This window comes from Podarcis cretensis, assembly GCF_951804945.1.
Source record: "Podarcis cretensis genome assembly, chromosome: 18".
NCBI lineage: Eukaryota > Metazoa > Chordata > Lepidosauria > Squamata > Lacertidae > Podarcis > Podarcis cretensis.
The window spans coordinates 3,345,655-3,361,867 of NC_137188.1; the positions used below are offsets into that span (position 1 = coordinate 3,345,655).

Sequence of the window (16,213 nt, forward strand, 5' to 3'; positions counted from 1 at the left end):
GGCAGCAACACAGAAAGACGACAGGCAGGTTGGAAAAACAATGCAGCAACGGAAGGAAATTATGGACGCAGAGTGCAGGAAGCCATTTTGGGGGAAGATTGTATTGAATGTGTTTTGATTTGTTAAAATTTGGAAAATCAATAAAAATGATTTGAAAGAAGAAGAAGAAGAAGAAGAAGAAGAAGAAGAAGAAGAAGAAGAAGACAACAGACAAGAAGCTTTGCCCTGATAACGTGCTTACAAGAATTTCCCATCAGGCTGTGAGCCTGAGTAGAGTCTGCTTTCCGCTTGCGCTCGAGTGATGGGGCCGTGGTACCAGGGCATCTTCTCGTGGGCGGTGGTGGCCAGAAGCTTCTCCACCTGGGGGGCCTGGCTGATGATGGCCTGTTCGAGGGTGTCCCCCTACAGAGAAGGAAGAGGAGAGAACAGAGACTCTATTGCCTTTCTGGGCATTATTTAAACTTCTGAGACAAGCTGTGCCTGGTGGGGGAAATGATCAGCCTCCCATTTAACCCCAGTTGGTTCCTACATAAGAGCAGCACTCAATGCCTGGATGTTGGAGATGGAAGGAACTGCTTTTTGTAATTCTACATTGTTCTAAACTTCTGGTATGGTCTCCTGGAGGGCAGTGGGATTACCTGGGGGGGTACTCAAAGGAAAGGGGGTGCTGGAAATGTAAATGAATATCTAGTGGCATAGAATTGTAGAGTTTCATAATTTTTGACCTGGCAATATGCTGCTAATCATGGTGTGTGTGTGTGTGTGTGTATACTTGGGCCATGCAAAAATATTGATGCGGGGAAAACTGTGAAGCCAGCTAACGCCTCTACACAGCTCCATCCTTATTTCAGACATCATGATATATCAGTATATCGCGATGTGTAGCTGGTGATATATCATGACGTTGGAAACCAGATATCTCCCAGTCCTGCTTTGTGATACCCTCCAATAGGAAACGAAGGGCGTTGTAAAAGCTTTATCTCCAAATGGAATGCAAATAACGGATTCGAGAGGCTGTAACTCATGGGACGCGGGTGGCGCTGTGGTCCACAGAGCCTAGGACTTGCCGATCAGAAGGTCGGCGGTTCGAATCCCCGCAACAGGGTGAGCTCCCGTTGCTCGGTCCCTGCTCCTGCCCACCTAGCAGTTTGAAAGCACATCAAAGTGCAAGTAGATAAATAGGTACCGCTCCGGCGGGAAGGTAAACAGCATTTCCATGCGCTGCTCTGGTTCACCAGAAGCGGCTTAGTCATGCTGGCCACATGGAAGCTGTACACCGGCTCCCTCGGCCAATAAAGCAAGATGAGCGCCGCAACCCCAGAGTCGTCTGCGACTGGATTTAACGGTCAGGGGTCCCTTTACCTTTACCTTTAACTCAATAATGAAGACTGAACGTTGAAAGGAGATAATCTGGTTTGCCTATGGAAAGGAAAAGGGTTTGCGCAAACAGGCAGTGGCTGACAACTATCAGGGATAAGAGAATGAACCTACACGCAAGTTGGAAAGAAAAACGAAATGTTTAAATTACTATAACCGCTCACTTGTTTTTATTTGATGTAATTGTGTCTAATCTGTATGCAGGAGTCTGTAAAGGGACAGCTGAGGGACGCGAATTTTGGATGTGAAGCAGAAATAAATCTGTAAAATAAGCAGCATCTAAAAGGGGATTAATTGGAATATACCTGAGAAAGTGGGAAATCAGTTGGTGTTTTTTTGAGGGGTGTGTGTTTTAAATCACTTTTAATTCGATTTGGATGTGTTATGAATTTGAAAATGAATAAAAATCAACTTTTGACATTTTGCTCTTAATCTTGGGTGCTGCTACATATTCCACTGGCCGCAATGTTTCCCCCCTGCTGCCCCCCAACCACAGGAAGGGCCCCGATCCTGCCCGTACCTCCAGCTGCCACGTCTGCCGGATATATTCCCGCACCATATTCTCTCGGATGGAGTCGAAAATGCCCGGCTGGGGTTCGAGGCCGCCGGGACGGTTGCATGGCCTCTTCAGCGGGCAGCAGAGCCCGTCAGCGTCCTTGGAGTAGAACTCGCAGAGCTCCTCGGGGCCGCAGTGCGCCTTGCCGCCCGCGATGGCAAAGGTGCCGTTCATCAACCGCTCGATGGGGTAGTGGTGGAACCGGAGGTTGTGGGTGACCGACAGCACATAGCCCCCCAGGCTGCGAAGGCACTGGCGGAGCAGGAAGAGGCCGTCCATCATCCCGCCCAGCTTGAGATGCTCTTCGGCGTCCGAGCGGGAGATGCTGCCATAGTAAAAGGGCAGGTGGGCAGCCGGGTTGGGCATCGCGCGACAGGTCCTGGGGCTGCCCAAGCAGTGGTCATAGGATGCTCAGGGGAACACCTGGGAAACAGGAGCAGGCAGGCATTATTATTTCTATTTAAGAGGAAGATATTTAGCTCTCCCAGAATCAGCGCGTCTCTGCAAATGTAGTAAACAGGAATCTGATAAAGGTAAAGGGACCCCTGACCATTAGGTCCAGTCGTGACCTGGGGTTGCGGCGCTCATCTCGCTTTATTGGCTGAGGGAGCCAGCGTACAGCTTCCGTGTCATGTGGCCAGCATGACTAAGCCACTTCTGGTGAACCAAACGCCGTTTACCTTCCCGTCGGACTGGTACCTATTTATCTACTTGCACTTTGACGTGCTTTCAAACTGCTAGGTGGGCAGGAGCAGGGACCGAACAATGGGAGCTCTCCCCATCATGGGGATTTGAACTGCCGACCTTCTGATTGGCAAGTCCTAGGCTATGTGGTTTAACCCACAGCGCCACCCGTGTCCCAGGAACCTGATACTTTGGAGCATATTTTCTTTTCTTGTGATTTTGGCATTTATGCCAGAAGGCAATTATTAGAGGCCTTACAACTCAACAGGCTCAATTCTATGCCACCAACGGTTCAGGACCTGCTCTCGGACAGGAGTGATTAAATTACTTTAATAGTGGCTGAATTTTTGAGTGCTGTCCATGTAGAAAGACTGGGCCGTTATAAAGAGATTTAGTGGTTCTTAATTGATCGGTGATGCAGTGGTGTTGTGTTGTATTATTTATGCAAATTTTCTCTGGAGTTAAAGATCTGACTGGTACAAACCTTGTTATGTATTTTGCACAATTTGTTATACGGTGTCTGATAATGTGTGATTTGCTATGCCTAATAAAGGATATATATATTTTATTACTATTGCGTACAGTCATACCTCGGGTTAAATGTGCTTCATGTTAAGCGTTTTCAGGTTACACTCAGCGGCGACCCGGAAGTAACGGAGCGTGTTACTTCCGGGTTTCACCACTTGCGCATGTGCAGATGCTCAAAATGACGTCACACGCATGCACGGAAGCGGCGAATCGCGACCCGCGCAGACGTGGGTTTTCTTCGCTTCAGGATGCAAACGGGGCTCCGGAACGGATCCCGTTCACATCCAGAGGTACCACTGTATTGTGTTTTATTAAATTTCTTTTTTTATGGTAAATCTTTATTGGTTTAAAATACAAACTTACAACGAAGGTAAGTATAGAAAAGTTCAATACAAAAAGAAGAAAACATCAAGACATAAAAGTAAGAAAAAATTTAAAAAGGCAAAAAAGAAAAGAAGAAAAGAGGGGGACCAAAAATTTATACAAAATCATGTCTATCAAATGAAAATTTCTTCCAATCGTTCTCATTATACTGTTTCAGTTGTCATGGTTTTGTCGCGCAGCTTTACTTTACATCCTTTTTCATACAATCCACTAAAGTATTCGCTTCATTCATTTTTGTTCACAAGTATCATTCAAGTTCTGCTAAGATGGTATTGTTTTTACAATATAATCTTATATATTCCTTAAATATATAATCAAATTTATTAAATTTAATTTAATGAAAATTTTATTAAATTTCAACAACAATAAAATTACACACGCAGTTCAGTGCAGCTTAGTTCGGTTTATTGTGTTCTACCAAACAGCCACTTCACACGTAAAAAATAATAAGAAGAAGAATTCTGCTGCTAACCGTGGTTTACATTTTTGCTCCCTGAGCTTTAGAGGATAAATCATTTCCCATACCCCCTTTTCATTACACAAATTTGTAGGGCCTTAGTGAGAAATGTGGATGTTATAAAAGAGATAGGCTTCTCTACGTCAAACAGGGAAAAAAGGTCTTTGCAAGAGATGAGCTTGCCTTCTGCGATCTTCACGATGGGCGGACGCAATTGTTTCTAAGATCGTTATAAAAAGGGCATTCAAGGAGTACATGGGTTACGTCTTCCATTGACATCAAGTACTGTGTCCAGTTCTGGGCACCACAGTTCAAGAAGGACACTGACAAACTGGAATGTGTCCAGAGGAGGGCAACCAAAATGGTCCAAGGCCTGGAAACGATGCCTTATGAGGAATGGCTAAGGGAGCTGGGCATGTTTAGCCTGGAGAAGAGGAGGTTAAGGGGTGATATGATAAGGTAAAGGTAAAGGTACCCCTGCCCGTACGGGCCAGTCTTGACAGACTCTGGGGTTGTGCGCCCATCTCACTCAAGAGGCCAAGGGCCAGCGCTGTCCGGAGACACTTCCGGGTCACGTGGCCAGCGTGACATCGCTGCTCTGGCGAGCCAGAGCCGCACACGGAAACACTGTTTACCTTCCCGCTGGTAAGCGGTCCCTATTTATCTACTTGCACCCGGAGGTGCTTTCGAACTGCTAGGTTGGCAGGCGCTGGGACCGAGCAGCGGGAGCGCACCCCGCCGCAGGGATTCGAACCGCCGACCTTTCGATCGGCAAGCCCTAGGCGCTGAGGCTTTAACCCACAGCGCCACCTGCGTCCCTGGCATGATAGGGTGATATGATAGCCATGTTCAAATATATAAAAGGATGTCACATAGAGGAGGGAGAAAGGTTGTTTTCTGCTGCTCCAGAGAAGCGGACACGGAGCAATGGCTCCAAACTACAAGAAAGAAGATTCCACCTAAACATTAGGAAGAACTTCCTGACAGTAAGAGCTGTTTGACAGTGGAATTTGCTGCCTAGGAGTGTGGTGGAGTCTCCTTCTTTGGAGGTCTTTAAGCAGAGGCTTGACAACCATATGTCAGGAGTGCTCTGATGGTGTTTCCTGCTTGGCAGGGGGTTGGACTCCATGGCCCTTGTGGTCTCTTCCAACTCTATGATTCTATGACACTTGCAATAGAAGTGGCAGCCACAAACTCTATGCCCTCCAAAACATTTTTCTTGGGTTTTTTGACTTCCCCTCCTGGAGACCCAAGTCTGCCAAGTCAGTGTAGACCGCACTGAGGCAGGTGCCTAAATAGAATTCATGAGGACTAGAGCCATCTTTAAAAGAAAAAAAGAAAAAACCAATATCCTTTAAAAAAATTTAAATTAAATTTCTCAAAAATTCACATACCCATTCCAATGCATTGTAGATTTTTCTTTTGCTTTGGCAACTTCACACCCCATTTTCCATGATGTTTTTCATTTCTCCCTTTTGCTGCACCCTGTCTTCTCTCTCTTATAACTTTACAGTCATACAATATTCTCTAATTCCTTCTGTCGCCCGTACAGTGGTATCTCGGGTTAAGAACTTAATTCGTTCCGGAGGTCCGTTCTTAACCTGAAACTGATCTTAACCTGAAGCACCACTTTAGCTAATGGGGTCTCCCGCTGCCGCCGCGCGATTTCTGTTCTCATCTTCAGGTAAAGTTCTTAACCCGAGGTACTATTTCTGGGTTAGCGGAGTCTGTAACCTGAAGCGTATGTAGCCCAAGGTACCACTGTAATTCAAATCCTGCTTGTGAATTCATCATAATATAACATTTATTTAAATACAGTGGTACCTCGGGTTACATACGCTTCAGGTTACATACGCTTCAGGTTACATACTCCACTAATCCAGAAATAGTGCTTCAGGTTAAGAACTTTGCTTCAGGATGAGAACAGAAATCGCGCAGTGGAAGTGGGAGGCTCCATTAGCTAAAGTGGTGCTTCAGGTTAAGAACAGTTTCAGGCTAAGAATGGACCTGCAGAACGAATTAAATTATTAAACCGAGGTACCACTGTATTCTGAAAAAGGCTTCCATTTTTGCTTTTGGCTTTGCCAATTCCACGTAGTGAATCATTTTATGTCTTCTTTGGTGGGGACTTCTTCTTCCTTCCATTTTTGTGCATAAAGAATCCTAGCTTATTCTAGCATTTGTTATTATTACAGTGGTGCCTCGCAAGACGAAATTAATTCGTTCCGCAAGTTTTTTCTTCTTGCGAGTTTTTCGTCTTGCGAAGCACGGTTTCCCATAGGAATGCACTGAAAATCAATTAATGCGTTCCTATGGAGACCGCTTGCCAGGCTGGCGGTGCGGAGAAGGGCTTTTCTCCCCACCGCAAGCCTTCAGGACAGGTACGGGAACAGAGGGGAAGGCGCGCAGCGCTTCTCCTCTGTTCCCGGGGCTTGCGGTGGGAGGAGGGTTTTTCCTCCCCACGCCAACATTCAGAACAGCATTCTGAAAGTTGGCGGTGGGAAGGAAAACCCTCCTCCCACCGCAAGTCTTCAGGACAGCCATCCCAAGGCTGGCGGCGGGAGGAGGTCTCTCCGCCCCACCGCCAGCCTTCGGAGGAGGTCCGAGGACAGTGGGGAAGACGCGCTGCGCTTCCCCACTGTCCCGGAGATTTCCCTATGGGCTTTCGTCTTGCGAAGGAAGCCCATAGGGGAATTTGTTTTGTTTTGTGAAGCGCCTCCAAAACGGAAAACCGTCTAGCGGGTTTTCCGTCTTGCGAGGCGTTCGTCTTGCGGGGCACCACTGTATTAGGGTCATTTTGGACTCACATCTGTCCATGGAGGCGCAGGCCAATTCTGCGTCCAGGGCGGCTACCTACCAGCTCCATCTGAGATCCTCCTTGCCTGCGCCCTGTCTCGCCAGAGTGGTCCATGCTCTGGTTATCTCCAGCTTGGACTACTGTCATGAGCTCTCAGTGGAGCTACCTTTGAAGGTGACTTTTGAAGTGTAGGTGGGTTCCCACGAGGCAAGACACAGCGATAACAGCAAGAACCTTTATTGAACTACATAACTGGGAAACGGGCAAAGCAACTGCTTATATACATTCCTGAAAGCCTGGGCCACTCCCACCTCCAACGTGATTGGCTGTCTAAACTTCCAAGCTGCAAATCACGACTCAGAGTTCAAGGGCCAATGGCAGAGGTCCAAATCCCGAAATGCTATGTGATTGGACATCATGCATTGAATCAGAACACAACAGCTTACAATCCTTAGTCCAGACTCAAGCTCAGGCAAACACAGACCACTGAATACATAACACCTTGGAAACTACAACTAATCCAAAATGCAGCTGCCGGAATGGTGACTGGGTAATTTTATTGTTTTATCTTCTTGGGAAGTCTAACTGCACAAAAAGGTCCTTTCTTCGGTCTGTCCTGAATCTTCCAAACTTCAGTTCTAGCGTGGGGAGAGAGGGAGGACAACTTTTCCCTATCCGCTTTCTCCATTGTTGTTGTTGTTGTTTAGTCGTGTCCGCCTCTTCGTGACCCCCTGGACCAGAGCACGCCAGGCACTCCTGTCTTCCACTGCCTCCCGCAGTTGGGTCAAACTCATGCTGGTAGCTTCGAGAACACTGTCCCACCATCTCGTCCTCCGTCGTCCCCTTCTCCTTGCGCCCTCCATCTTTCCCAACATCAGGGTCTTTTCCAGGGGGTCTTCTCTTCTCATGAGGTGGCCAAAGTATTGGAGCCTCAGCTTCAGGATCTGTCTTTCCAGTGAGCACTCAGGGCTGATTTCCTTCAGAATGAATATGTTTGATCTTCTTGCAGTCTATGGGACTCTCAAGAGTCTCCTCCAGCACCACAATTCAAAAGCATCAATTCTTTGGCGATCAGCCTTCTTTATGGTCCAGCTCTCACTTCCATACATCACGACTGGGAAAACCATAGCTTGAACTATACGGACCTTTGTCGGCAAGGTGATGTCTCTGCTTTTTTTCTCCATGTTATGACTAATTTCATACATTCCTAGCATCATGTCTCTTCTTCTTCGCCTTTTCTCTAAGCTAAAAGGTCCCAAACACTGGGAAAGGTTCCCTCTGGGGAGTCTCTCTTCTACATGCTTGATAGATTTTGCAATTTATGGCATCCATGTGTTCACACTCCTCTTCTGATACTGGGAGACTCTTGAAGAATCAGAAGGCGCTCGTATGTCATTCGGGAGGAAGGAAGTTGCGGCAGGAAGCTCAGCCGTCAAGAGGCGTGACTTAAGAGCAGGCAGATGGTCGCTCTGTGTTTTTGTGCCAGGGGCTTGCTGTGCAAATGTAGCTACGAAATGAAGCCTCTGACACCAGGCTGCTCTCAAGCCTTCCGGGACACAGCAGTTGGCGGGGCTGTGGCTTCGACCCCCACAATGGGCAAAAGATTCCCGCATTGCAGAGGGTTGGACTAGATGACCCTCGTCACCCCCTTTGGTCGGGCAAAATACGGGACAAGTCAGGGTGGGGAATGGGGAGGCTAAAATTTTATTTCCCTGTTGCAGAAATGACTTCAAACAATCCATTACAATGGCACACAGGATTTGCAGTGGTTTACAGCCTTGGCCCAGTATACCTGAAGGAGCGTCTCCACCCCCATCGTTCTGCCCAGACGCTGAGGTCCAGCTCCGAGGGCCTTCTGGCGGTTCCCTCATTGCAAGAAGCAAAGCTACAGGGAACCAGGCAGAGGGCCTTCTCGGTGGTGGCGCCCACCCTGTGGAACGCCCTCCCACCAGATGTCAAAGAGATAAATCACTACCTGACATTTAGAAGACATCTGAAGGCAGCCCTGTTCAGGGAAGTTTTTAATGTGTGACATTTTAATGTATTTCTAATCTTTGTTGGAAGCCGCCCAGAGTGGCTGGGGAAACCCAGCCAGATGGGCGGGGTACAATAAATTATTATTATTATTTTTATTATTATTATGGACAACGGGTTGAGGTTGAAACCTGACAAGACAGAATTTCTGTTTCTGGGGGCACATGAGGCAGGTGGTGTGGGGGAATCCTGGTCCTGTGCAGGGTCACTGTGCCCCTGAAGGACCAGGTGTGCAGCCTGGGGGTCATTTTGGACTCACCGCTGTCCATGGAGGTGCAGGTCAATTCTGTGTCCAAGGCAGCTATCTACAGCTCCATCTGAGACCCTCCCTGCCCACAAACTGTCTCACCAGAGTGGTCCATGCTCTGGTTATCTCCTGCTTGGACTACTGCCATGCTCTCTTCACGGGGTTACCTTGGAAGGTGACCCGGAAACTGCAGCTAATCCAGAAGGCAGCAGCCAGACTGGTGACTGGCAGCGGCCGCCAGGACTGTATAACACCCATCCTAAAGGATCTATGCTGGCTCCCAGTATGTTTCCGAGCACAGTGGACAACCCAGTTAGATGGGCAGGGCTGAAGTAATAAAATTACTACTACTAATACTACTTTACCTTTTGGGGAGCTTATTATTATTATTATTATTATTATTATTATTATTATTATTATTATTCCTCCCTCCCTGGCCAAAGCCGGGCTCAGGGCAGCTTGCACCAGTAAAATTACAATGGAAACTTAATGGGGGGGGGACAAACACACACACCCCAATTTAAAATACAGGTTAAAATGCAATTTAAAATGCAGACTCATTTTAAAAGTAGCCCATAAATCAAAACCGTAAGGGAAGGGAAACATAAGGGTCAGACTGAATCCAAACCACAGGCCAGGCAGAACAGCTCTGTCTTGTAGGCCCTGCGAAAAGATGTCAAGTCCCGCAGGGCCCTAGTCTCTTGGGACAGAGCGTTCCACCAATTTGGGGCCAGTACTGAAAAGGCCCTGGCCCTAGTTGAGACCAATCTAGCGACTTGCGACCTCAAAAGTGTTGTCATTTGTGGACCTTAAGGTCCTCCGCGGGGCATACCAGGAGAGGCGGTCCCGTAGGTACGAGGGTCCTAAGTGGGAGAAACCGAGGAAGGTAGGAAAACCAGTAAAAAAAACCAAACCTTCTGTGTTTGTCTCTGATTAGCATACATTATCTTTAAAAGGCGTGTCATCACAACAGCCATCCAGCCTCCCTGCAACTGAGTGTTTGTGGTTGGAAATTTCTGCACATCGCTGTGGCTGGTGGGTGTGAAGAGGCAAGCAAACTGCAGTTGCCTGCTCAGCAGGCAGCTGATGTGTTTGGCCTCGAGGAAGTGTTGGCTAAATGTGGCCTGGTCCTCTGCGAATATATGTTTGCACTTTTGAAAGCAGGCCAGATTATTACTAATTTTTACCATTAAGAAAGTTGGTGTTTCCTGGAAAATAATGCTTAAGTTTACCCGAATGTTGTTCTGGGGGCAAAAGACACTTTGTGGATGTTTGGGTCACACCTGCTCAACATTTCCCAAGTTTTCTGCTGCCTTTTTCTGGAGAGAAATTGATTTGGTCTTTTTTCTTTTTTTACAGGTTTCCTTCCCTGCAAAGTTTGCTGGAAAAGATGTCCACATGCCATGGACAGATTTATAAATACCCACATTAGATTAAGGTCATTGTTAAATATGACAATTTTCCACCTTTTTTTTGTAATGTACACAATGTTTTTTCTGTTTTGTTTTCTACATGGGTACTATTTATTGCTTTTTCCTATTATTGTGTATCTTATCTTACTCTGTGCATTTTGTACTTTTTATTTGGCAAAAAAGAATATAAAATACAATAAGAAAGTTTGCTGGAAAAGATGGCTCGGGAAAACAAGAGAATGTTTGGATGTTGCTTTCGGAGCAAAGCTCACTGTGCACATGTTTGCGTCCTTAATAATAATAATAATAATAATAATAATAATAATAATAATAATTTATTTATACCCCACCCATCTGGCTGGGTTTTCCCAGCCACTCTGGGCGGCTTCCAACAGAATATTAAAATACAATAGTCTATTAAACATTAAAAGCTTCCCAACACAGGGCTGCCTTCAGATGTCTTCTAAAAGTCTGGTAGTTGTTGTTCTCTTTGACATCTGGTGGGAGGGCGTTTCACAGGGCGGGCACCACCACCGAGAAGGCCCTCTGCCTGGTTCCCTGTAACGTGGCTTCTCACAGTGAGGGAACCGCCAGAAGGCCCTTGGAGCTGAATGTCTGGGCTGAACAATGGGGGTGGAGACGCTCCTTCAGGTATACTGGACCGAGGCCGTTTAGGGCTTTCAGTAATTATTATTATTATTATTATTATTATTATTATTATTTATTATTTGTACGCCACCCATCTGGCTGGGTTTCCCCAGCCACTCTGAGCGGCTTCCACCAAGACCAAAAAGGTTAACACCAACACTTTGAATTGTGCTCGGAAACGTACAATTGCTCAACCTTTTTTCAGGCAGAGGGAGAAACAAAGGCAATTTATTTTTATAGGTTGAATGGGTAAATTCCCCCACCCCCAAATAGTTTGTTGGAAAAGTTTGCCAACAGTCTTGCTTTGGGACTGTGCGCATGCTTGGATCCCACCCACTCTACCTGTCCTGAGCCTTTTCTCTTCTACCGGGGTGGGGGGGGACAAAACAAAAAAAACCCATTTCTAAACAGGTTGAGCATTAGGGTTATAACTTTTTTACAGCCTTATGAATTTTTGCCCAAAAACAAAGGAATGAGCTGTCATTTCCAAATATTTTGAAAAAAAAAGGTCACCCTAAAATCAATACATCCAATTTTGTATTTGTAGCTGTATATCATATTATGTAGGGACGTGGGTGGTGCTGTGGTCTAAACCACTGAGCCTAGGACTTGCTGATCAGAAGGTCGGCGGTTCAAATCCCCACAACGGGGTGAGCTCCCGTTGCTCAGTCCCTGCTCCTGCCCACCTAACAGTTCGAAAACACGTCAAAGTGCAAGTAGATAAATAGGTACCGCTTCGGCGGGAAGGTAAACGGCGTTTCCGTGTGCTGCTCTGGTTCGCCAGAAGCGGCTTAGTCATGCTGCCCACATGACCCGGAAGCTGTACGCCGGCTCCCTCGGCCAATAAAGCGAGATGAGCACCACAACCCCAGAGTCGCCCGCGACTGGACCTAATGGTCAGGGGTCCCTTTACCTTTTTAACATATTATGTAATATGCATAGCATGTATTATAATATGGGGAAAACAGAGCTTGCAAATTTTCTAATACTTGTACAATGTTTTGTACATTGTACATCACTTCTTATCACCTAGAATAAATCAAGGTTGCAGCTGGATTTTGTTTCTGCTGCAAACATCATAACATTTCCACATCACTTGTATCGCGTGTTCTGCGCACAGATCATTTCTTGGTGTCCGGTGTACGGATGGCTCCTGATTCCAGTGATTCTCCAACACCTGCAATGCTTTTTTGTAAGAATTTTTGTGACAAGTTCTTGAAGCCATTTTCAAAGTACATATATGGTGACTCCAACTTTCGGGGTGACCTTTTTTCACAATTAGTCCCTTTTTCAGTGTTTCTAAGCAAAAGTTCATCCCTTTATGACACAGGAAATCAGGTATTGGGGGGGGGAGTCAGAAAGTTATAACTCTATTGAGCACGCAAGACCAAGCAGTCAATTTGTTGTTGTTGTTGTTTAGCCGTTTAGTTGTGTCCGACTCTTCATCACTCCCTGGACCAGAGCACGCCAGGCACTTCTGTCTTCCACTGCCTCCCGCAGTTTGGTCAGACTCATGCTGGTCGCTTCAAGAACACTGTCCCACCATCTCGTCCTCTGTCGCCCCCTTCTCCTTGTGCCCTCCATCTTTCCCAACATCAGGGTCTTTTCCAGGGAGTCTTCTCTTCTCATGAGGTGGCCAAAGTCTTGGAGCCTCAGCTTCACGATCTGTCCTTTCAGTGAGCAATCAGGGCTGATTTCCTTCAGAATGGATGCGTTTGATCTTCTTGCAGTCCATGGGACTCTCAAGAGTCTCCTCCAGCACCATAATTCAGTCAATACTTGTCCCTAAATCACATTGGCCCGGCGTTCACCACCAATGTGGCATTCATGTCTGCCAGCCAGCGGGAAGCTGGTTAGGAACTTCATTATTTCATTTCACAAGCCTTCAAACTCGAATGATGCAGCCCCCGCAAATGAAGCACAGCTCAAAATGTGCAGACACTCGGTGGAAATGTGTGTTGCCAATAGTGCACAAATTTGCAAAAATAACATGTGGGGATGCATCATATTAGGGAAACTCCACACAGAAACCCGTCAATGGGAGCCAAAAGTGCTGATGAACTTCCATCAGGGCTTTTAAAATTATTTTATTAAAGTTTGCAAACGGATGTGGAAACATGACAAACTGAAAACTGGAAGGATGGAAAACTTGAGAGAAACCGAAATCAACCCCAAGTCACAGTATAGATGTCAATCGCAAGACTCTGCTTCCTCTGCAAACACTGAAAAAATTTAGCTCGGAGAAGACCCATTGGAAATTGATGGGCCAAAGCGAGTCCAACGGGGACTACTCTGAATAGGACTGTGAGTAGTGTCTGGCTAAGTTAAACACAGAGGAACTTACTGAAATCAAAGGAGCTAAATAAAACAGCCTGCAATGATTTTGCTCCAAGCAGGTTTCGAACTATGAACAACAGAAATAATTAAATATCATTGTGTTATGGCTATGTTAAAACAGAGGGAAGACAGAATGCAGGAAAGGGGGAGAATAAGAAAAACATAACAGAAAATGGGATGTGAAGTCAACAATATGAAAGAAATCTTTTAAAATTTGCACTGGAATTTTATGTGGAATTTTTGGACATTTGGTTTTATTTTCTAAAAAGAAACTCCATTGCACTGTGTCAGACCCCTGGTCCATCGAGCTCAGTATTGTTTACACTGGTTGGCAGCTTGAACATGGGACCTTCTGCAGGCAAAGTAGCCATGGAGCTCCAGCCTTGCCCTGAAAGTAAAACTGAGTTTGCTAAGTCCTGGAGGTTCTGGAGAAAGCATTTGACAGGGTTGACTGGGAATGTAGGCAGCTGCATTTCAGCAGATTCCCCTGCAACTGAGCTGTGGCCTCCCCTGTAAATCTAAAGTTAGTTTCTGGTCCTCATGATTCTGATTTAGATAGGGACATACACATAGGTGTAGCCAAGGGGGGCAAGGAGGGGCAGCTGCTCCCCCAATCAATAAAAATCAATAAAAATACATAGCAAACTGAGGTTTTGCCCCCACTCAACAAAAGGTCTGCCCCCCTAACAAAAACTCTGGCTATATATACCGAGTAGTATATTTTCCCAGTAGTGATGTATGGAAGTGAGAGCTGGACCATAAGGAAGGCTGATCGCCGAAGAATTGATGCTTTTGAATTATGGTGCTGGAGGAGACTCTCAAGAGTCCCATGGACTGCAAGAAGATCCAACCTCTCCATTCTGAAGGAAATCAGCCCTGAGTGCTCACTAGAAGGACAGATCCTGAAGCTGAGGCTCCAAGACTTTGGCCACCTCAGGAGAAGAGAAGACTCCCTGGAAAAGACCCTGATGTTGGGAAAGATGGAGGGCACAAGGAGAAGGGGACGACGGAGGACGAGATGATTGGATAGTGTTCTCCAAGCTACCAGCATGAGTTTGACCAAACTACGGGAGGCAGTGGAAGACAGGAGTGCCTGGCATGCTCTGGTCCAGGGGGTCACAAAGAGGCGGACACGACTAAACGACTAAACAACAACAATATATACCAAGTCAGACTATGGATCAATCAAGCTCAGGACTATTTGCAGTGATTGAAGGTGGGTCTCCAGACTTTCAGACAGGGGACTGAACCCAGGACCTTCTGCCTGTGAAGAAGTTTCTAGTCCTGTGGTTTTGGATAAGTGGCTGATTTAAATAGGAAGCTGTCTTACACGAAATCACACCACCGGTCTATCTAAACCCAGCGCCAGCCCACCCTAACCAACCTTTAACAACCAAGGACCCCCTTGAGGTTCGATCCCTAAAACCCCACCTTGAACCCCCAACTTTTTTTTCCTGTTTGCTTTTTCCATAAAATGTCTATACCACTTGACTATAGAACAACAATCTCAAAGTGGTGTTTCTCAATAGAATTAAGGCCATTAAAAGCATCGGGGGAAACAATTCTTTAAAACTTTCCAAAGATAAAACCTGTGATAAAATGAAAACCGATTAAAACATATGTCAACATTTCCCTTGTGATTCTTTCCAACTCTACGATTCCACATGTCTGGAAAGGCTTGTCTAAATGGCAACGAAAATGTATTTAACAGGCACAGGAAAGAGTACAGTGAAGAAGCTGTTCCCTGAGCATATAATTGTAGAGTTGGAAGGGACCTCAAGAGTCATCTAGCCCAGAACTGAACACGGTATTCCAGTTGTGGCCTGACCAAGGCAGAAGAGAGTGGTACCCTTACTTCCCTTGATCTGGACACTAGACTTCTGTTGATGTCAATAGGCAGGGAGTTCCAGAGGGCAGATGCCAACACAAAGAAGTATCAATTTCTTACCAATGTGGAGCAGCGCCAGTTCAGCACCAAATGGGGAGAAAAATGGTTATCTGTGCATCAAATATCTCAAGATCCTTACCTGATCCAGAGGGCAGGGAAGACAATGGACACTTCCGTTAACTTTTCTGTTTGTTTCTCTCTTTTTAAGGGGAAATTAATGGAGTCAGATGTCCATCCCAAAGCGAAATGATAGTTTTTAGGGGTGTAAAGGGAACGAGAGAGAGAGAGAGAGAGAGAGGTCTGGTCTCTGGCAGTGAAGTGGCTGAGTTTGCTCTGCAGACGTCGACAGGGTGAGGTGGGGGTGTCTTTGAAGTTTTGACCCAATTTCCGTACTACGTAAGCAGGAAGGTTGAAAAAGTGCTTTTGAAGAAAGGCTTTTGGTTTTGAGAAGGTGTAAAGAGCACAAGTTAGGCCTGAAAAACTCACATTCGCCACTTCCTTTCTCAGGGAGAGCTCCTGTGCTGTCTGAGTATTGTGCCGCAGGCAGAAATTAGACCGGTAGAGCCATAACTCTCCTCCCTCTTTCCCCTCTCTTATGGGAAAACCTGCAGGTCTTGATTCCCTGCCTGGTAGGTAAGGCATCTTGCCTGGGGTCGGGGGGAGCAACACGACCTAGTGGTTGGAATCATGGCATGTGGGAATTCCAAAGGAAAATTGGAAGCCTCAGGTCAAAGATTTTGATGGATTGCCAGTAGCGCAGGAAGGAGAAATAATGATTTGGATACAAATGAAAATGTCCAATTGAGTTTTGGCATATTGGCATATCAAAGAATTATAGGGCTGGAAGGGACCCCAAGGCTGATT

The 16,213-nt window shown here is 46.2% G+C and overlaps 1 protein-coding gene across 1 annotated transcript in view; it reads right to left on the reverse strand.

Annotated features, from left to right (window-relative positions):
- ZAP70 (zeta chain of T cell receptor associated protein kinase 70) overlaps positions 1–15,676 on the reverse strand; it is a 30,723-nt gene extending 15,047 nt beyond the window's left edge. Inside the window, exons 1-3 of the mRNA XM_079960663.1 lie at positions 15,489–15,676; positions 1,898–2,356; positions 242–402 (exon numbers count right to left, since the gene is read on the reverse strand). Of these exons, the coding sequence (XP_079816789.1) occupies positions 242–402; positions 1,898–2,299 (563 nt within the window). The 5' untranslated portion in view covers positions 2,300–2,356; positions 15,489–15,676. The remainder of the gene's footprint in view (positions 1–241; positions 403–1,897; positions 2,357–15,488) is intronic.
- Positions 15,677–16,213: the final 537 nt, after the last annotated feature.